At 32.3% G+C, this 23,047-nt stretch overlaps 1 protein-coding gene across 2 annotated transcripts in view; it reads left to right on the top strand.

Annotated features, from left to right (window-relative positions):
• Positions 1 to 871: 871 nt before the first annotated feature.
• LOC114308775 (beta-glucosidase 12) overlaps positions 872 to 23,047 on the top strand; it is a 51,780-nt gene continuing 29,604 nt past the window's right edge. The window contains exons 1-4 of one of the 2 annotated variants that reach the window (XM_082916049.1): positions 872 to 1,151; positions 1,434 to 1,503; positions 6,695 to 6,753; positions 9,014 to 9,089. In XM_082916049.1, coding sequence (XP_082772175.1) covers positions 981 to 1,151; positions 1,434 to 1,503; positions 6,695 to 6,753; positions 9,014 to 9,089 — 376 coding nt within the window. In that variant the 5' untranslated portion in view covers positions 872 to 980. The remainder of the gene's footprint in view (positions 1,152 to 1,433; positions 1,504 to 6,694; positions 6,754 to 9,013; positions 9,090 to 23,047) is intronic. The other variant, XM_082916050.1, reaches the window with a different exon arrangement.

Here is a 23,047-nt window from a genome sequence, read left to right as displayed (position 1 = left end):
TTTAACAACACTAGAAATTTTTAATTTATAATGCCATAATTTTTAATTATTATTTTCAATTAAATTAAATTTATAATTTTATTTAATATATAATTTTAAATTAACAACACTAAAAAAATAATTTTATTTAATTTATAAATTTAATTTTTTAACAACACTAAAAAAATCTAATTTATAAGGCCATAATTTTTAATTTATTATTTTTAATTAAATTAAATTTATAATTTATATTTTTTATTTAATATATAATTTTAAATTAACAACGCTAAAAAAATAATTTTATTTAATATATAAATTTAATTTTTTAACAACACTAACAAAATTATAAGGCCATAATTTTTAATTTATTATTTTTAATTAAATTAAATATATAATTTTTATTTTTATTTTTATTTAATTTATTATTTTAAATTAACAACACTAAAAAAATAATTTATCAATGCTCAAAAGACTATTTTACCATTTTTCAATTATTTATTAAGTAATGGCATGAGAGTAAAATGGAGATTTCATAAAATAGTCTCATGGGATACCAATCCCATGGAAATAATCTCACTCCCTCCCTAGGATACAATAATTCCTCATATGAAGGACTAATAGTCTGGAGGACTTATTAATTCGGAATAAAAAAATTGAATCAAACAATAGACTATTAGTCTCACGGAATAATCCCTCAAAACAAACACATTCTTAAAGATTGGAGCTAACTCTTAGAATGTGTTTGTTTTGATGAATTATTCTATAAAATTAGACTGTTGTTCTTGAAATAAAGTAATAATATCTTTAATTATCTTTATTTAAAATAAAATTTAAAATTTAAAATTAAATATATCACAATTAAAAAGTCATGAGCATAGTAAAAGCCCAAATTACAGTAACGTTAGTATAATTGGACCTTTTATTTTATATTTGTGTTTCGCATTCTACATTAAAAGGGGTGAGAGAGAAAAAGAGAAGGACAAACAAAGCATAGTTTAGTCATGGCAATTGGAAGCTATCTCAAGGTATGGCTATTAATGGTAGTGATGATCAACTCATTATTGTTAGGTCAAACAGAGATTGTGACAGAGAGCACCACCGACTCGACGTCGTTTAATCGAAGCAGCTTCCCAACTGGTTTCGTGTTCGGAGCATCCGCAGCTGCCTACCAGGTTCCTAAATTTTGGACTCCCCCGTCTTAATTTTGTGCTTTAATATTTTCTCTGTTCTTAACTATAGTTAAACTTACCATCACCGACCACTCCTTCCATGAAAAAGTTATAAAATACAATAAACACATAAAATATTGTGAAAAAATATAGAAAATTGCAACTTGACAAAAATATATATATATATATATCTATATATTTAAAAAAAACATAATTAGCTGTTAAGATTGGAAAACGAAGAACACCAAAATAAAATTTAATGTAAGGACTGTTTATGAACTGCAGTACGAAGGAGCAGCTAAAGAAGGAGGAAAAGGCCCAAGTATATGGGACACCTTCGTTCACAAATTTTCAGGTCTCTCTCTCTCTCTCTCTCTCTCTCTCTCTCAACATTCATTTTTTTTGTTTTTTTTTTTTTTTTGCAGAAGTAAATGAATTGAAGTTGTTAAAAAAAAAAAAAAAAAACCTAAAAAAAATTAAAAATTTTGGAGTATTTATTTTTGTCACACTAACTTAGGCCAAGTTTGGGAAGACTAAATAAGTGCACTTTTTGTCTTTTTAGACTAAAAAGTTGAGGTTGAAAATATGAATGTTTGGGTTAACTTTTTGACTTTTTATGAAAAAATGTGTAATAAAAAATTGTAAAAATTGATTTGTAGGAAAAAATTAGAATTGGGAGTTGTGCAGCCGTAATTATTGACTTTTGGTGAATAGTGATAACTTTTTAACTTTTTGAATAACTTTTTGACTTTTTGACTTTTTGGGGTGTTCCCAAACTTGGCCTTATAATTATTCTAAAATTGCTCAGAAACATATCCTGAGCACTCAACTAAACAGAGATCAAATTTGTTCAACATCCTTTTGGGTTTCGTTGATTAAAAAAAAATTAAATGTCACATAATTTTTTTTTATTTACAAAAATATAAATTTTCTAATTTTTTTAAAAATTGAATAAGTTAAAGATAAATAAAAAGCAAACCTCAAACTCACTTTAAGGCCCGTTTTGACAAACTGGTTAAAAGTTAATTTTTTAATTTTTAAAATTTTTTTGAATCACATCATCTCTCTATTTTTTTATACATTCTTTTAAAAAAAACTAAAAAAAATTATAAAATCAATTTTTAACACACTTTTTAAAATAAGGTTAAATATTGAGTACCTCTTGACTTGACAATATCACTATCTAATTAATACAGAGTTTATAAATTGTGGTTGTGAATTAAGTTATTGAATTAGTGGGGGACACGAGTTGTCACCTAACATCATTTTTGGTTGATCGATATAGGTGTTGTCTGACGTAGTTTATAAAACTATATATATATATATATATATGTATATTATTATTTCGTTGAATTTTGAGAGTTTATTTCTTGTTTAGTATAATTTTTAGTCATGTAAAGGGTAAATTATACATTTTTAAAATTTATTTAAAATATGAATTATTTATTGTGATTCTGAAAATTATAAATATTTTATTGTCAAATTTTAATTTAACATGATTAACCAAAAAAAAATCTTAACTATACTCCTACACAAAAATAAAGTTACTTGAATTGGTAATTAAAATATATTAATATAATTAAAAATTATTAATTGATTTGATGATTTATTAATAAAATTGATAATTTATTATGCGATTAAAACTTTAAAACATGAATTGTAATTTTTAAAATTATAAAGAACAATTTATATTTATAAATTTTTAAAAGTGTATTTGTACTTTATCTTAATTTAAATAATTTAAAAATAAAGCAATGCATATCGTGTGCAATTCTATTACAAAATTTTATAAGTCATCTTAGAAATATGCGTAAAGTAAATACATATTTATATAAGTCTATTCATAAAAGTATTACCCTTTTAAAATGAAGAAAATCTTTTTGAAATTTTACATTTTAATAATTAACTTTCACTTTTGATTAATCTCTTAACCACCAAGTCTTTTTAGAAGAAGAGGTCTTGACTTGATAATTTAATCACTAACTATTATTATTTTTTTTTTGATAAAAGAAAAGAAAGAACAAAAACGAACTTTCACTTTTAAAAAAGAGTAAAGATGCACCAATAGGCCGCATAAGCTGTTTCAATTATTGATAAAAGACATGTCTGGCGCGTTGGCCGTATGTGTATGTGAGAAAGGAACCATATCCATCATTGTATGATGGCCCACATTTGATGCGATTTTACATGGAGGAAAGCATGCTCTGCCTACTCCCTCCCCTTACTTGTTTTTTATTTGTAACAGTTGAGATGTACTTTTAAAATGATTTAATGATATAGATTTAATTATTTAAAAAAAATATTGTTTTAAATTATTTTTTTAAAATAATTAGATCTGAATCGTTAAATTATTTTAAATGTATTTCGATCATTACAAATAAAAAGACAAAGAAAGGGAAAGTAGAGAATCATTACAAATAAAAAGACAAAGAAAGGGAAAGTAGAGAATCTGAACTCGGAGAAAATAGATTTGCAGTAATGGTACAATTGAAAAATTTATTGAAAATGACCTTTTGGCTACCACCTCAGTAAGCCTCTGTGTTTGGCAAGTGGGTTTGCAGGTTTTTTTGGCTATTTTAGTCACAAAAAATAAAATAGGCTATTTTAGCCATAACAAACAAAACATCACATCCAACCCATAATCATTACATTCTTCTCTCACAAAAAAACTTAAAAAAACCAAAAAGCCAAAAAGCCCTTCCCAAACCAAGCTTTTAAGCCCAGGCTAAAATAGCCAAAAAAGCCAAAAAACCAAAAAGCCAACCCACTTCCCAAACGGAGGCTAAATCATCTTTACCATTTCACTCTTCACGTGATATGTATTTGAATTCATGAAAATTTGCGCCATCAATTCGGAAAATATTTCAAATACGATACTAGTGGTGGTTTGGCATAACCTATTTTAGCTCATCTTTTTATCTTTTTATCTTTTTTGGATCACATCAATCAACATCTTCTCTCTATTTTTGTATACATCTTTTTATAAAAAGTTAAAAAGTGCACTTATTTAGGACATCCCAAACCACCCCTAATAAAAGAAGTTAAACCAATAAAAGAAATATTTTAAGAATTTTTGTTCCAAATTTATATTTTAATTAGATAATAGAGAAATAAATTTAGTTTTAAGAGAAACTACATATCAGTGGTGTCAGAAAAAATAAATTATAAAAAGGTAATAAATATTATAAAAATTAATGATAATGTTATATGTATCAATTGGTATACAAATTAGTGTACCCCTAGATGTTATGACATTATTATTTTAAAATTATGACCTCACCTATTATACAAATTATAAATATTCAAAACTTTTAAAATTATATCACATCATCTATTAGTATACTAATTGATATATCAATTGGTGTATTAAACATTATTCAAAAACTAAGATTTTTTTTTTTTTTTTTTTTTACATAGAGACCAAAATATCCTCCTTGTATTTTCCTCAATTTCATTCATTAGTTTGGCTTCTATTATTTTGTGTTATTATAATTATACATATATATATATATATATATATTAATTTGCAACATATACCGTGATTATATAATTTTAAATAAAATAATTTTATTTATTTGGTTTATTATTTTTTGGAATAAATTGAAATTTTTTTTATAATATTATAGCATCAATGGATTTTTTTTGTTGTTCTAATATTATAAAATTAATAGATCAAAATCTAATTGTGAGTGAAATTCATCAATCTATTTCAAAGAATTGTTTCAAGTTAAATGAGTTTTCAAATAAAGAAAGTAATATTATTTTATGCGATCTATAAATGAGTTTCCAAATAAAAAACAAAAAATATACAACATTATAACAAAATACTAATTTTATTTTTAAATTACAAATTATCATAACTTTGGCTAAATTTTACAAAATATTTATTAAAAAAGAGAGCATAACATATAAAAGTGAAAACGTAAAGGAATGTCTTAAAATACTATTGAAAAATAAAAAATAATGGGATAATTTTTATTTTTTTTTAATAATACAGTCAAGAAGTAAATCAAAACTTCGTTGGCCCAAAATGGCATGTAAAGCTGCGCAGCGGGGGCTGTTGTGCTTTGAGCACAGCAGCAGCATCCCCATCCCACATTGGGGTCACATTTATAAAAGGAAAATTACGGGGATGGTGTGGTCTCACAAAAATATTACAAATGCATGAAACAAATTAAGAATTAAATTATTAATATTTATAAATATATTTTACTTCCTTTATATTTGGACGCTTTTGCATTTTGGCCTTCAAATTTTTTTTTTCACTTTGACCTTTGATATTTCAAATTTTTCCACTTTGCTCCTAAAATTAATTTCTTTTCAAAATTAAATAGAAAATACCACAATAACTGTCACATAATATAAAAAATATATTATTATATTAAAATTTAAGTTTATACTAGAGGTGTGAATCATATAATAAAATATTTTTATGTCATGCAACTAATAATGTGTCATTTTGTCTAATTTTTAACAGAAATTAGCTTTAAAAGTAAAATAAGAAAAATTTGAAACATAAACGGTCAAAGTGGAAAAAAATAAACTGGAAAGGTCAAAGTGAAAAAGTGGCCAACATAAAAGGGACATATTGTAATTTACCCTAAATTTTATCACTAATTAATTTTCAAAGTTATCACTGGATTGTTATTTTCTCAATTATAAAAGAAAAAATGAAATTACAATCCAGGTGGGGTTTTAGAAAACTATTACACATTCATAAAAACTTTATAATTATAATTATTAAAATTTATAATGTTTACCATATTTTTTGTAAATAATTGTTCTGACTACAACTGATGGATAATTCCCCCCAAAAAACTGGCATGAGAAAAATTCCATGAGAAGCATAAGGACATGTTTGTTTTAATTCATTGGCTATGGAATTGGATCGACAATAATGTGGGCAATCAGATAAATTATATTGGGAAAATAACAAATTAGTTAAATGTTGAAAAAAAAAATTCAGATTAATGATAAAGTTTATAAACTTTAATTATAAAAATCATAAAACTGTATGTAATTATTTTTGAAAAATTGACTTGATTTGTAATTTTCTCAATTATATTTAGTTAAGAAAAAAGGTCATCAAATTAACTTATGAGATTTTGGAGATAAAAAGAGAATTTTAACACTCATTTTATCAAAATAATGTCACTTTTTATATGGGGGAATTTTATAAATTTAATGATAATCAACTAATATCATTACGCTTCTACACAAATAAAATTTATTTAACCTCTTTAATGTAATATCACTACAATAACAATTCAATTACTCAATTTACGTACTCATAATTAACCTAAGGCAAGTAAACATGGCCTAACATATTATTTTTGTATCCCATTATGATGATGGAATTTTATAAATTTAATGATAATCAACTAATATCATTACGCTTATATACAAATAAAATTTATTTAACCTCTTTAATTTAATATCACGACAATAACAATTCAATTACTCAATTTACGTACTCATAATTAACCTAAGGCAAGCAAACATGGCCTAACATATTATTTTTGTATCCCATTATGATGATGTTGCAGGTAAAATATTGGATGGCAGCAATGGTGATATGGCCGTAGATTTTTATCACCGTTATAAGGTACAAAATGCTATTTTTTAATACAAATTTGTAGAAAGTACGAAAAAAAATTGGTGTATAATTATTGTAATTTTTTTTAATTTTATTAAATTTAATTTTTAATATTTTGATTTATTTTTAATTTAAATGATTCGCATATTTATGTCATGTAAAAGTGACAGAAAAAGAATATTTTAGCCATTAAATTCAATGTAAGTATACATAAAATGTTTAAAATATTATTTTTTTGTTGAATTTAATAAGTATTTTTTTCATCGATTTTACTTAATGAAAATAAATAAATGTTTAGATTCGAAATGATTTTATATTAATAAAATTAAAAACTCAAGATTTATTTTGTCATAAAAGTTAAACTCTAGGATTTTTATTTATTTATTTATTATTATTATTATTATGTTTTGTGTGTGTAGGGGGGGGGGGTGGATAAGAATTTATATTTGATACATGGACAGGCCTGAAAAATTAAATAATTTGGCAACATATTTTTACTAAAATTGCCCTTTAGTCATGATTCAGTCATTATTCACAAATTACTTTTCTTTTTCTTTTTTGGGTGTCAAAATGTATTACTTATGTGTGCATTTGCATACTACTTGAGTTTTCAAAATCCAAAAATTAATTTTTTTGGCTAAGTTTTCAAAATTTATTTTTTTGAATAATTTTTTTTTAAAAAATTGGTGAACAAAAAGAAAAAAAAAAATTGTTTAATAAAATTGTTTGGTAAGAAACACAAATGATTTTTTTGATTTTTTTTTTTTTCCAATTGTACTTCCACTATCGGGCCACAACCCACCGCCTATTGGGAAATTTGCTTGCACCAGAAATTTACTAGAAAATTCACCAGCAGCGGTTAGTAACGACAATGGTGATGGTGATGATATATGGACAAATATGTAGATTAAATAGACAAATAAGTATACATGGACAAATAGTAGGTGACGTGCACAAATAGAGTAGTGAATAGATAGACAAGGATAAAATAATATTTCAAATTATAATTGTTTTTTCGGTCCCAAAAGAATAGAGCTCGAGCATGTTAGCCCAAAAATTTTAGAAATAGATCTTTGGCCTAAGTATCCTATTAATTTCATATGATTTCTTTTTTTATTTTTTATTTTTATTTTAGGGTAAATAATTTTTGAGAATTAAAAAATCTTTTTTAACATTTGTTTTTTATGAAACTAATTTATAATTTTAAAAAATAAAATTTGAAAACTCAACAAAACATAGAAACTAATAAATGTGTGCATTTTTTAGGGGGATTAAAGTACATTTTGCCTCTTTTATATTTGATCACTTCTTTACTTTGACCTTTGAAGTTTAGTTTTTCTTACTTTGATATTTCATGTTTCAAATTTTTTTCAATTTATTCCTAAAGCTAATTTCTATTCAAAATTAAATATAAAATGTTACAATAGCTGTCATGTAAGATAAACAAATATATTATTATATTGGGTTTGAGTTTATGTCATATGTGTGAGTTATATATAATAAAATATTTTTATATCACGTAACTGTTAATGTATCATTTTCTATCTAATTTTTAACATAAATTAGTTTTCAGAATAAACTGAGAAACAATTTAAAACTTGAAAGGCGAAAGTAAGAAGAAATAAAATTTAGAGGCCAACATGAGAAAATGGTCAAACATAAATAAGACAAAGTGTAATTTATCTTTTTTTTTTTTCTTTTCCAAAATTGTGCGAAAAATTGTTTTTGACAATGGTTTTTTGTTGTGTATTGGTTTGCTTGCTTTTTGGTCCCCGCCCCGCTCCATTTGTTTTTATAAGTTTTCTATTTTTTTTTTTTTTAGGAAAAATTACAAATCAGTTATATTTTTCTAAAATAACTACAGAATTATGAAAAAAATTATAACTTTAATTATTAAAATTTATCATTAATCTGATTTTTTTTTCTCAAAAATCCACTGATTTGTTATTTTTCTTTTTTATTAAATTAAAATTCAATTTCTTCAACTTTTTTTTTCTTTTAGATTAACAGATGCTAAAAAATGGTAAAAAAAAAAAAAAAAAAAAACCCTGCCAAAAATGATATAATTTTAAATAAAAAAATACTAATAGGGCGAAAATGGGTCAAAACATATCGGTTTTAAAAGCCAATGCCAAACAAATAATATACTCTGTTAATAGTAATTTTTTATTTTTGTTTTTAATTTATTGTGTGAATGTAGTTCATTGCTCTGAAAACTCAATTTTGTTTTAGTTTTTAATTAATAAAAAATAAAACTGAACTTTAACAGGAAGACGTGCATCTGATGAAGTACAATGGATTGGATGCTTTTAGATTGTCCATCTCCTGGCCCAGATTATTACCTCGTAAGATCATCATCCTTCTCTTACTATCCCCACCGTTTGTTTTCATGATTGAAATTTTGGCTGAAGTATGACTTGTGCTCTAATTGGATATTGGTGTGATTCCACCTGAGCTCCGGTTGTCTTAAACCCACCAGATTTATAATGAGGCTTTGGAAATTGTTTTTAGTGGTTGTTTTATTTTGGGAAAATTACTTAAATGGTATTTTCATAAAATTATTACACATTCATGAAAAAGTTTGTAACTTTAATTATTAATATTTGTAAAATTTATCATTTTTCTGTAATTATTTTTAAAATTTATACTAATTAGAAATTTTTCGTTTTATTTTTTTTTACGAAAAGTCGTACAAAAATAAAATAAAATTGGATATTTTTAATTTTTTTTTATTTATTTAACCAAACATGGCCTGAGTCTTACTTTTATTTAAGGCCTAATTTGGGAACTTGGTTAAAAGTTAATTTTTAGCTTTTAACCTATTTTGAGTCATATTATCTCTCTATCTTTTTACACATTTTTTCAAAAAAAAAAAATCAAAAAAATCAGTTTTTAGCCAACTTCCTAAAACAACCCTAAGTAATACCTTTACAAATTTTTAAAATATTTTTTATTTAAATTCTCTCTCTCTCACTTGTTTAGGGTGTAAGACTACTAATCATTATTTTCTTTTTAAAGGTATGCTAACATAACTTGTATAGAAAAAAGTACAATTTATATGTTTAGAATTGACTATTTCTAATACAATATACGTATAATTAATCACAAAATTATGTATTGCAAGTTTTTTGTGATTTGTTCTGTTATTATTCTTTTTTAATATATCTCTAGCTGATAGTGGGTTTTGATTTAGGGAAATTACTTGTCGGTCATGTTTTCACAACTTAGTTATAAGATTACGGAAAATTTTGACTTTAAATATTAATATTTATAAAGAATACCATTGATTTGAAAATATTTTTTTAGTTATACATTGACAAATAATTTCCCATTTTTATTTTTACTGTGAGATATAATGATGATGCTTTTTATTTTCACCAATAGAAGTGTACAATTATGAGAGCTTCTATTTGGGTAATGTAAAAAATTTAATTTTTCTTTCATATTTAACAATTAATTTTATGATAGTATTTATTTTTTTCATTTTTTGATTTGGTATAGGGAGGGTGGAGTGTAATGATGACTAATAAGAGGTACAATATAAAATGATAAGATAGTTTATTTTGATCGAAAATGTCTCGTAGCTCGAAAGGGTCGAGCTCGAAACGGCTCGAAAATGGAAGAAGAGGGGAGAAAGAGAGGGAAGAGGAGGAGAGAGGGAGAAAGAGAGAGGAGAGGGCTCGTCGCCGTGGGTCGTCGCCGATCGTCGCAGCAGACCGTCGCCTCGCCCAGCTCCGGTCGTCTGCCCAGCCCCGCCGACGTCGCAGCACCACCGTCATCTGCCCAGCTTCCCCTCCTCCTCCTCCCCTCCCTCCTCCTCCTCCTCCTCCTCCTCCTCCTCCCTTCTCTTCTTCTCCCTTCTTCTTCTTCTTCTTCTTCTTTTTCGTTCTGTAACAAAACCAGGGAAGAAAGAAAGAAAAAAAAAAAAAAATTCGACACCAAAACGACGTCGTTTTGGTGTCGAGCCGCGATTTCGAGCCGCGGTTTCGAGCTACGTAGCATGGTCATATTTTGATATGTCTGAAGTACAATTTATTTAGAGCTTTTTTTTGCATAAGTCTGCCTTTTTTCGATTTTCTTCTCACTCATGCTTTTATTTTTACTAGTAGAGTTGCAAGTGGTAAATTTTCCTCTTTTTTTTTAATTATAATTTTTTTTTTCTAATTATTAGCTTTTATAATAGTTTTTATCTTTTCGTATTTTACTTTTTTTGTAATAGTTGAGTAAGTATTAAATGTATGATAGCATAGAGATTTCACATATTATCCTATATTTTTATATTAATGTTTAAGTATTAAAATTTTGAAAGTAGATTGAAACTAATGGCATAAAATAATTGTAATTCATATCACAAAGTTGGACTTATTATTATTAAATATATAATTCCCTAGGTTGTTTCACTTTTATTATGTATATGTATGTAGAAACCACTTGATAATTAAAATGTGAAGAAATAAAACACCTAACCAACATTGTAATACTATTATTATTATAAAAAAAAATTCCACAATATAGAATAAGAGAGCCTGCATAATCAGATACTAAAAATTAAATAGAAAATTGAAATTCAAAAAAAATTCAAAACAGAGTTGAAATAACAAATTCCACCGTACAGAAAAACACTAAGGTAGCGAACCTACAATAGTTGACAGAAGGGCTTCCATGCAAAAATCAATTGTTTTATTGTTTTTGATTGATTTCCTTCATAAATCCTACAAAACGGATCAATCAATACAAGTTTAGCAATAACAGTGTAAGTTTGCAATACAATTTTGAGTATTTCAACTTGCGATATTTGAATGTACCTTTATGAAGTCAAAATTTCTTCGTAAATTATAATTTTTGTGCAGTTTCTATTACTTTTTATTTTTTATTTATATATTATTTTTGATTCCATTTTAATAAAGACTCTAGTTGTTGCCATTAAAATTTCACAAGATAATGCAACCTATAGTTGCCCATGAGAGAACACGTATTCAGGTAAATATATTCTTACATAAGTATAGTTTGTCCTTGAACCTTATTTATCATCATCGCAAAACACAAATGAATTGAAAATTGTGAATGCTTGAATTGTAAACGATAAGACTCGTTCTCATCTGCTCAATGAGAAGGGCTGTTATATGTCAATATTACAAATTAACCAAAAGAAATCAGTGAGAAGGACAGTTCAATGATTTAATTATGTTGAGCTTCAATACATTAAGTATGCCATTTGACCAATGTCCCTAGGTGGCTATTCTGTTTTGAATTTTATCTTAAAAAGTTAGTATGTTGTATAAATTTAAAATTAGTAAAATGTAGGTTATACTCTCAGTAAATGTAATTCATTAATTAATTTTTTTTAGTGATTTCTAGATATATTTTATGCGTTTATAGTCATGTGATTATGTTTTTTAGATTTGGCTTGAATAAAGTCAATGGTGTGATTTTGAATGAAAAGCATGGTTGGTGGTTACATCAACAGGTTCCAAACTAAGGGACTGTAGTCTAAGTGGCTAATGCTTTTCGCCATCAAAATTTTTTGAAATGAGAAATTTTGGGTTTCAGTTTTTGAGAAATAAAATAGAGGACAAGACTTTATAAAGAAAATGTGGCAGTTCAACTAACTCATCAAAGTGCTAATTTGACAATAGCTACTGAATTTCACCCATAATAATAATAATAAAATCAACAGGTTGCACACATTGTAACTTGAATTTTAAAAAAGAGACAAATGGTGATATGAAGTAGATCAACAGGTTCCATATGTTTGGTTGTGTTGAAGTTTTATAAATCTACATTTTAGATACAAATTCCAAATTTTCTTGCATTTTTTTTTTGAGATCCTTACTCGCATTTATTCATATTTAATGAAAAGTTTGAAATACTCATAGTTTTCATGATGTCGTTGTTGTTGTTGTTTTTTTTTTTTTTTTTTTTTGGCGTGAAAATTTTTTCTTAAAATTCAAAAATCACATTTTAATGTTTTCTCAAAGTTCGTTATATTTAGATGAGTAAATTATGCAAATGGTCACTGTAATTTATATGATGTGTCAATTTGGTCCATATTGTTTTAATTTGCTTAATTTTGCCCCTTAATTTAATAGGCTATGTCATATTGATCCAATAAATAACGGCCGTTAGGTTTGGTGGATGGAAACTCAAACAATGTGTCAATTTGATCTTTGTGGTTTACACGATATGTCAATTTGGTCCTTATCAAAATTGAGCAAATTAAAACAATAAAGACTAAATTGATACAACGTGTAAACTATAGGAATCAAATTGACAAATCATTTGAATTTCCGTCCACCAAACCTAATGGTTGTTATTTATTGGACCAATATGACACAATCGGTTAAATTAAGAAGCAAAATCGAACAAATTAAAACAACATGAACGAAATTGACACATTGTGTAAATTATAGATACCATTTCATAATTTATCCAAAAGTTTTCTAAAAAACCTAATATCGAAAATATTTCACCAAATAAAAAGGGCAAATTACATATACACCCCTCCAGGTTTGACAAAATTATAGATACCCCCCTGAGGTTTGAGAAATTACGAATTCCCCCCTGAATGCTATATTTGCATAAGAAATTAGGGGGTAATTTGTTATGAAATATAAACCTCAGGGGGTAAATTGTTATGAAAATACAAACCTCAGGGGGCGGGATGTAATTTCCGAAACCTCAGGGGGGTATCTGTAATTTAACCAAACCTGGAGGGGTGTATATGTAATTTGCCCTTTTAAAAAAATGAAAATAAAAAATAAAAATACAACTAAATAGGCACACTGTAAAGTGAAATCCATAGAATCCATAGCATGACCTCCTCCTAGTTGCTGTTTTGGCAAATCATTAAATTGTATGTTTTGGAGAAACGAATTAAGAATATTAAAAATCCAAGGCACAACAAGTTGACAAAAACAATTTAAGGGTTATCAGTTTACTAGCAAGGCCACTCTAAATTATTATCGCTCATTCCAAATAGATCAATTAGAAAAATATTTATTTATTTATTTATATATTTTCATAATTTTTCTTGATTTGAATCTCACAAAATTTCTTTTACTCACCGTTCATGGGAAGGTAGTGGAGGAAACAAATATTGAATAGGTCACAGTAGTGGAATTATTTAAAAAAATAATCATATTATGATATTTAAAGGTGTTTGATATTTGAATGTTGAAGATAGTGGATAAGACAAATATTGACTAGATCTACGGTAGTGGAATTATTAAAAAAAATAATCATATTATGATGCTTGAAGATGTTTGAATTTCAAAATGTGTTTGGCTGTTCAGTACATAGGTTGCTGTGTAATGTTTAATAAATGTGAAAGGATATTTTTGAGATACGGAAAAAAGAAAAAACATATGTGCTCTTTAGATTTTTAAAATAGTACTAGATATGAAATTTATGGGCAATTTTATGATATACATCCCAAGTTCGGAAAGACTCAATGATTATTCGTTTGCCAGGATCAAAAGTAAACATTTTGGTAGATAAGGATCCGATGGGTAGGGGTTTCCGAGGAAAACCAATAACCTTCGGATTTTTTCAGATTTGGCGAGCATATGGAATAACTAGTGAATTACAACTCTATTGTATCATAATTGGTGCATTGATCTTTGCAACGCTAATGTTTTTTGTCAGTTGGTTCCATTATCATAAAGCTACTCTAAAATTAACTTGGTTTCAAGATGTAGAATCTATGTTGAATCATCATTTAGCGGGGCTACTAAGACCAAGGTCTCTTTCTTGGGCGGGACATCAAGTACATGTATCTTTACTGATTAACCAATTTCTAAACACTGGAGTACATCCTAAAGAGATATCACTTCTTCATGAATTTATCTTGAATTAGGATCTTTTGACTCAATTTTATCCCAGTTTTGTTGATAGAGCGACTCCATATTTCACTTTGAATTGGTTCAAAATATACAGAATTTTTTACTTTTCACAGAGGATTAGATCCAGTAACTGGGGATCTATAGTTGACCGATATTGCACACCGTCATTTAGTTATTGCAATTATATTCCTCATAGCGAGTTACATGTGCAGGACCAAATAGGGAATTGGTCATAGCTTAGAAGATATTTTAGAAGCTCATAAAAGTCCATTTATAGGCCAGGACCATAAAGGCCTATGACATCCTAACAATGTCATGGCATGCTCAACAGGAGTGTGTACTATATACACCCCTGGTTATGACCCTTGTAGTATTTAATTATAACCTATTGTAATGTTAATTATGATATTATTGTTGTTATGATCAAAGAGTTTTTGAGTTATACTTATGTGCTATTTGGTTGTAAATTTTTTTATTTATTTTTTATTTTTTAATTATGATTCGTGTAAAATTGAGTTATGATATTTATAATATAAAATAAACAATACCTCTTTTCACAAGGGGGTTTTTAGGCAATCGCCTACCTTAATGGATGGTCAAGCCACTGTTGCTTGCCATGATAAGTTTCAGCTTTTCAAAATAATAATAATAATAACAATAATAATAATAAGTTGATTTTTTATTTACAGCAATGCTAGGGGGCCACAAATTATGTAGTTCAAATAGCCCAAAACTGTCAAAACGACGTCGTTTTGGCTTGTTTTGCACCCAAAACGACGTCGTTTTGACAGTTTCATGACAATTACAATATGTTTGTTAGTTTAATGACACTAACTTTTTTTTTTTGGACAAAACTACTTTTAGTCTAGTTTCATTATTCCTCCATCTCCAACTAACATTGCCACTGCCACTTTTGGCTTAGACCTCTGGTCGCCGGCAACTACCTACAGCTGCTAGTGACAACTTTCTAGTGACCATTGCTAGTCTATTTTCTTGCAACGCATTGGTGAAGTGAAATTTTACTAACTTTTAGCACAGTAAAATTCTCTAGCAACTCTCTAGTGAAGTGAATTTTACTATGCTAAGTCAAATTTCATTGTTTTCAAATCATAAAAATTTCAATTTATAGCTAAAAGTGCAGTGAAATTTCACTTAAAGAGGTGACAAAATTAGCAATATAGTGCAGCATGGTGAAATGGTAATTAAATAAATTCTTACAATAAAATTTCAATGAATGAAATTTCACTGTGCACTTCTAATGTGCAATTCACTTGATAATGAAATCAAATTGTTTTTGTTAATATATAATATACATCACACTATTGTATTATAGTGCATTTGTAGCTGTAAAGGGAAAACACCCACTACCACACACTTTCATCTTTAGGATGCATGCATTTGTAGCTATAATAGTACATCACACGATGGATGCATGCATGCTCGAGTCGCCTCATCGGGAAATTCCATCGCGATGCCTCGTCTCGCCTTTGTTTGCAACTGATTTTAGAAATTTGCACAAGGCTCCAAGAGGCTGAAACTCCACCCTGGGAAGGCTGCCGACCAGATATTGGCTTGGGAGACACCTGCCGACCACCCTTTGTGGTGGAAACCAAAAAAGGTGGTGGGCCTGTCAGGAAACCTGGTCGGCCGACCACTTTCTGTCCCTGGATTCTGGTTTTTCTGCAACAAAGGCAAGAGGGAGAGAAAGCAAGGTATTTTCAACATATGTGTGCAAGACCACTCTCCCCGTCCTTGCACAAGCTCAAGCTCAAGGGAGTGTAGACCTCGATCCTCGTGCCACCAATCACGCATCTCGATGCATGATGGCCGATGAGTCGAATTGCACGACTCAATATGAAATGAATGCGCATATAAGCAAGTAAAGCCAACAACTCTATCATGGACAATCAAGAGTGTCGGCGATCGAGAAATTGAGACACGTTTCGTCATTTTGAGTACGAAACGTCCCTCGTTTCCCGTGTTTGGACTAACCCTACTCCAAACACAATGCAATGAGATGGCATTCACAATGCGACTAACATGCAACCCTAAATACAATGCAACCTAATCATGCTGGCATGCAAGGGATGATATGCACACATGCAACCTAGCATACGCAATGCTATGGACTAAAGTGGCATACATAATGCACATGAGCTATGTGGCATACACAATGCACACACACGAAGATGGACATACACAAAGACATAATCAAAGCATACACAATGCGATGGTCAAACATGCAACAACATGAACCAAATGGCATACACAATGCAAGGTGGACTTAAACCAATATGAGTGGACTTCAGCCACACTCAAATCAGTGGCCATTAGAATGAAAGCAAGATAGTCGAAATACATGCAAACATACACGAATGCAAAGGACCGATCCTAAGGCACAACATGCAACTATAACTAAGCATGGCAAAGGATGAACTATGGCATACAAACACACATGACACAGCTCTGAAATGGCATAAAAGATGATCCCGAAACATGCGAATATGTCACACAATGCATGCTAGATGGCCCGGTTATCGAAACTAGTGAAGCGGGATACACTAAAGGTACACAAAGCAATGCACCAAAGGTAAAACCAACCCCAAACAGACCCTAGGCAGGTCTGAAACAGTGGGGAAATGGCCTAAAATGATGGCTCGGAATGCAAAGAAATGGGGCTCATTCAATGGTCAGTAAATAAAGCATACAAGCCCGACTCTCAAACGCATTTAAAGAGTACAAAACATGGGAATATGACATTCACACAAGCTCTGAAATATGATGTATAATGGCCCCAAAACAAGAAAACATCTCAGCATATGCATGTAGTGGGCCTCAAAACTCAAAGCTAAGCATGGACATTGAACTACAAGCATGCAAAACAAGCATCATTCGACCATGAGACCCAAAAATAGAGCTAAGGCAGTCCAAAATATGCACAAAATCAGTTTAAGGCATGGCCAAAATGTGCTAGAATCAAGGGTCAACAAAGCATGCAAAGAAAGCTAGTGAACAATGATTTACACTGTAGCTATATGAAGCACATGAGGGCTCACCAAACCAGCCAAAAAAAGAAGTGTGCCATGCCAAAATATGCCCAAATAACCACTGAAACTCAGTCAATGCATGTTAGAATAAGGTGCTCCTTTGAGAGGCCAATAAGAGGGTTGTTCAACACATGTATGATGGACACACAAAATGGCAAAATGGCCTTTGGACAGAGGTTATGAGGGCCGTAAAACCCACCAAAAAGACCCTAAAATTAGTTTAGGAAGCATGCAAATGAAAGCCCCTTTGAAAGGCCTTGGATGGGATTGCTCTGCACATGCAAAATAGACACTTCATATGGCAAAATGGGCTCTGGATAGAGCCAAGGCAGACCTTAAAACTCACCAAATAGGGCCTGAAATGTGACTTCACAACATGCAAGTAGGAGCCCCTTTGGAAGGCTAAAAGGGCCAACAAACAAGACAAGGAAAGAGAGGGTCACCCCCCTCTGATTTTGGCTCTCAAAATAGTATGCTAGCCACTGAAAATCCACTGGACTTCAGTGGCTAGAAGGCCAAACAAAGCACGAAACAAAGGCCTAGATGCAAGGCTCAAAACAAGATGCAAACAAGCATACAAGGGGGTAGATGACCCCCAACAGAAAAATGCCCCTAATCAAACTTCAAGAGGGGCTCAAAATAAGACTCTTTTCAATTTATGACAAATCTCTAAAATGCTTGCAAGTAAGGCTAAGATTGGAAGCAAAATAAGCCTACAAAGAGGGATGGAGCATACAAGGAGGTAGATGACCTCAAACAGAAAAGTGTCCTTAATCAAACTTCAAGAGGAGCTCAAAATAAGACACTTTTCAGTTTAAGATGAAACCCAGAAATGCTTGCAAATAAGGCTAAAGAATGAAGCAAAACAATGTCAAAATGGGGGAAATAGAGACTTACCTTTGTAGAGAAGACCTCCAGCAACTTCTGGACCAAGATGGTGAGCCTTCAACCTCTGCAAATCAGTTCCAAGATGCTTGGATGGATGGTGGAGGTGTTGTGCTAAGGGTTGGCGTGCAAATGGCCAAGAATAATGGAGTTTAGAGCTTGAGATGGAGAGATATGGAGGGTGGTATGCAAAGTGTCTTAACCAAATTCTTCAACCCTTGCAAATGGATAGGAAAGCCTCTCTTATAGAAGACAAAGGGCCAAGGCTTCTTGGAGAAGCCTCAAGTAAAGGGTGCAAGCTTCTAAAAGAAGCTAACCAAAAGGGTAAAGCTTCTTGAAGAAGCTAGACCAAAGGGGTCAAGCTTCCTCAAGAAGCTTGACAAAAGGTCAAGCTTCTCCTAGTAGCTAAGCAAAAAGGGCCAAAGCTTCCTTAAGAAGACAAACAAGAGGGTGAAATCTCGGAGAGTGAGTCAAATGCCTCATAGCTGGCACAGCTGTTATACACTCAAAAAGACCAAAAAGCAGAAGGCTGGTTGACCAGCCAAGGTGGTCGGCCGACCACTCCCCCTGGTCGGCCGACCAGGGGTCAAAAAGGTCAAGGTGAAAAGGTGGTCGGCCATACCAGATTGGTGGCCTTCCAGGTGAATGCAACAAAGGGGTATGGCAGGAGACCAGAAATTATGGCCCAGGAGAGAGGAAAACCAGCTTTCTAGCAAGGTTCAAAAGGGTCAGGAAGAAAAGCTGGTCGGCCTACCCATATTGGTGGCCTCCCAGACGAGTACAACACAATGGTGATATAGGAGACCAGAAATTATGGCCCAAAAGTGAGGAAAACCAGCTTTCTGTCAAGAAAACTGGCTGAAGGAGAGAGAAAAGTGGTCTCCAAGGAGAAAGCTAGTTTCCAAGAAGAAAAGGTGGTCTCCCGCCCTTGTACCACCTTCCTAACAATGAAAACAGGGTCCATGCCAAAAATGAACCCACACCGATGCAAAACGAGGGTTCGGGGGTCAAAACGCGCATGCCAAGTACCCAAAAAACTGATTATCAAGCACCAAAAGTGGCGTACGACCACGAAGGTGGTCTCCCGGGTGACAGTGTCCCTCTAGGGAGAGGAAACAAAGTGTGTGCCAAAAATCGGAGCAAACGGAGGTAGTTAAGCAGTCCCGAACCGAGGCGCGCGGCCGACGGCTCCGAAAAATCGGAAACTTTTAATGTAGCCTTTATGCTTTCGGTGCTCCATTGTCTCCTTCTCCTCTCTATAAAGAGAGAGAGCTCATTCTCTTGTAAATTACAAATACAATAACAGACATTGAATATATTAGTCATACAGTCTCTCTCTTTTCTCTCTCTCTCTCTCTCTCTTTACCAATCTTTCATGGTATCAGAGCATAATAATACAATTCTGGCATTCTTCAATTTTGGTGCTTAGTCCCGTACATAGTGGAACTACACCAAACAGCTCGGAATCTCTTTACGATTCCAACGGCACCAAGCCCGTCACCAGAAACGCTCTCACGCGCTCCCACGTGCCGCCCTTTTGCTCGGCGCGTCTCTGCTTCCGTTGCCACGCCTTCACGCGCCTTCCACTCGGCTCTTTCGTGCGCCACGCCTGCTACCGTGCACCTGCGTGCGCCATTCGTCTACCGTGAGCCGCGCGTGCGCCGTTCCGCTATTGTGCACCTGCGTGCCCCATTCTGCTACTGTACGTCGCACGCCCTCTCTGCTAACGTGCGCCGCTGACATCATTTTCCATCCTGCTGACATCATCTCTGCACAGCCCACCTTTTCTAGCTATTTTTGACCTTCCGAACTCACTGGTACACTCTGTTTTACCTAATTTTGCTCCTACAGGTCTATTCCTATCAATTTAGCCCTACTCAACTATTATTTGGATCGTCATGATGCCTCCCATCCCATTTCTGTTATTTTGAATGGTTCCAACTATGTTCTATGGGCCCAAGCCATGTCTTCCTTCCTCAAAGGAAAGAAGCTCTGGCAAATTATCACCGGGGATATGACCCAACCAGTGAAAGACACTACTAAAACCACTGTTTCTCCTGCTACTCCTACATATGAAGACCGTATTGAGGAATGGGACAGTAAGAATTACCAAATCATTACCTGGTTTCGAAATACTTCTGTTACCTCTATCAGTCTTCAGTTTGGTCGCTTTCAGCTTGACTTTGTCACTACTCCTGCAAAAGACATCTGGGATTTTTTGAAAGAACGATACCAGACTACTGGTCTTGCTCATCAATATCAACTTCAAAGCCAACTTCATCAGATGCGCCAAGAATCTAGTCAGTCCATCAATGACTTCCTTTCTCAAATGTACTCCGTTTGGGACCAGCTTGCTCTTTCCGAACCGACTTGACCTCACCAAGAAGATGTTGTCTTATTTACTGCTTATCGTAATCAGCAAAGGTTTGTGCACTTTCTCATGGCTCTCACTTCATCTTTTGAGCCCGTACGTGCCTCTCTTCTTCATCGCCATCCCTTGCCCACTCTAGAACAAGCTATTTCTGAGTTGTTATCAGAGGAGACTCGTCTTGGTACTCTCCAAACTCATCATATGGACTCTGTTCTTACCACTCCTCCGTATCGGCCATCATTCACAGCGGACCACTACCTGCCTCTACTGTCAGAATCGGGGCCTTCCTTCAACATATCTCCTGGTCAATTGCCCCGTCAGAACCTGTCGATACTGCAACAAACTTAGTCCTGGTCATCTGCAACAGGATTGTTTTCGCAATCCATCCCACTCATCCTCCAACAGCCACTCTTCTCGCGGTGGTTCTTCTCGGGGGAGCTTTCATCGTTCCGGGAATCAGTCTCATTCCGGGAATCAGTCTCATCACACTGTTGCTGCTGCCGTTGAGGGTTTTTCTAAGTCTCCTGCTCCGTTTACCCCTCTCTTTTCTCCAACGGATGTAGAGGCCATGTTCAAACACCTTCTCTCCCCTTCTGGTACACCTCCTCATACTGCTTTGTCTGTGATTCCATGTAACTCTTCTTGGTATTTTGACTCTGCCTGTTGTAATCATATGACCTCCAGTTCAACTATATTTTCTTCCATCTCTTCATCTCCTCATATTCCCTCAATTCAAACTGCTGATGGTTCTCTCATGACTGTCCATCATATTGGTACTGTTTCCACATCTTCTTTATCTTTACCTCAAGTTTATCATATCCCTGCTCTCACTTTAAACCTTATCTCTATTGGTCAATTATGTGAACTTGGTCTAACTGTCAGCTTTTCTGCTACTCATTGTTTGGTGCAGGACCCTCAGACGGGGCAGACTATTGGGATCGGCCGTAAGCACGGACGTCTCTATGAGCTCATTCACCTTCATGTTCCTGACTCTTCTCAGATCGCTGCTCCTGCATCTGCTTCCTCATTATCTCCTTTTCATCTTTGGCATTGTCGCTTAGGGCATATTTCTGTTAATCACTTAAAGTCTTTGGTTTCTAGTGGACAATTGGGTCATGTAATTCCAGATACTTTCGATTGTATACTCTGTCAACTTGCCAAACAACCTGCTTTATCATTCAATAAAAGTACTTCTGTTTCCTATGCACCTTTTGATCTTATACATTCGGATATTTGGGGTCCCTCCCCTACTACTACTATGGGGGGATCTCGTTATTTTGTTGGTTTTATTGATGATTTTTCACGGTTTACTTGGATTTTTCTCATGAAAACTCGGTCTGAACTCAAAACCCTTTATTATCAATTTGCCCAAATGATCCACACCCAATTTTCCAAATCCATCAAACTTTTTCGCTCTGACAATGCTATGGAATATCGGGATTCAGATTTCCTTTCTTTTCTTCAGAGTCATGGTACACTGCCTCATTGTTCCTGTGCTAGCGCATCCTAGCAAAATGGCCGTGCTGAACGGAAACATAGGCATATTCTTGACACTACTCGCACTCTCCTTCTCTCTTCTTCCTGCCCTGAAAGCTTTTGGGGGGAAGCTGCCCTCACTGCTGTCTACACTATCAATTGTATTAGTGTACAGAAAAGTTGTAAAGTAAAGCATAGCTAGTTGTCATTTATATTATATAATATGTAATGTTTCCTGCTTTCGGTGACTAACTTAGCATCCTATGCTGTCATCTCCTCTCTATAAAGAGAGTGTTCATCTTCTTGTAAAAACACACAGAAATATAGAGTTATTCATTTGCTCTCTCTTCTCTCTTTCTCAAACTATTGTTTCATGGTATCAGAGCTAGGTTAAGAACCTAGTCATTCTGCTTCACCGGCGGGCGGCAGCCTCGCGTTGGCCGCCCGCCGGACCTCTACACATACCTTGACTCCGCTGCTACTAAACCCATTCAACATTCACTTTCAAGATCAGAGCATCATCACCATCGTCCATCTTGGTCACCTCCGGAACTCCACAAAAATTCCATATCCAGGAATATCATTCTTCTCTCTCTAGACTGGGGAGAGGCTAATAGCAACGTAGAGCCCAGCCATCTACGTATCATTGCTGAACTGAGGAACAATCCTCTCTCCACACACAC

The sequence above is a fragment of the Camellia sinensis genome, chromosome 2 (genome assembly GCF_055761805.1).
Source record: "Camellia sinensis isolate YWXY chromosome 2, ASM5576180v1, whole genome shotgun sequence".
NCBI classification, from domain to species: Eukaryota; Viridiplantae; Streptophyta; class Magnoliopsida; order Ericales; family Theaceae; genus Camellia; species Camellia sinensis.
Note: the sequence above shows the minus strand (reverse complement) of the source record. Positions and strands in the feature narration are given on the sequence as shown.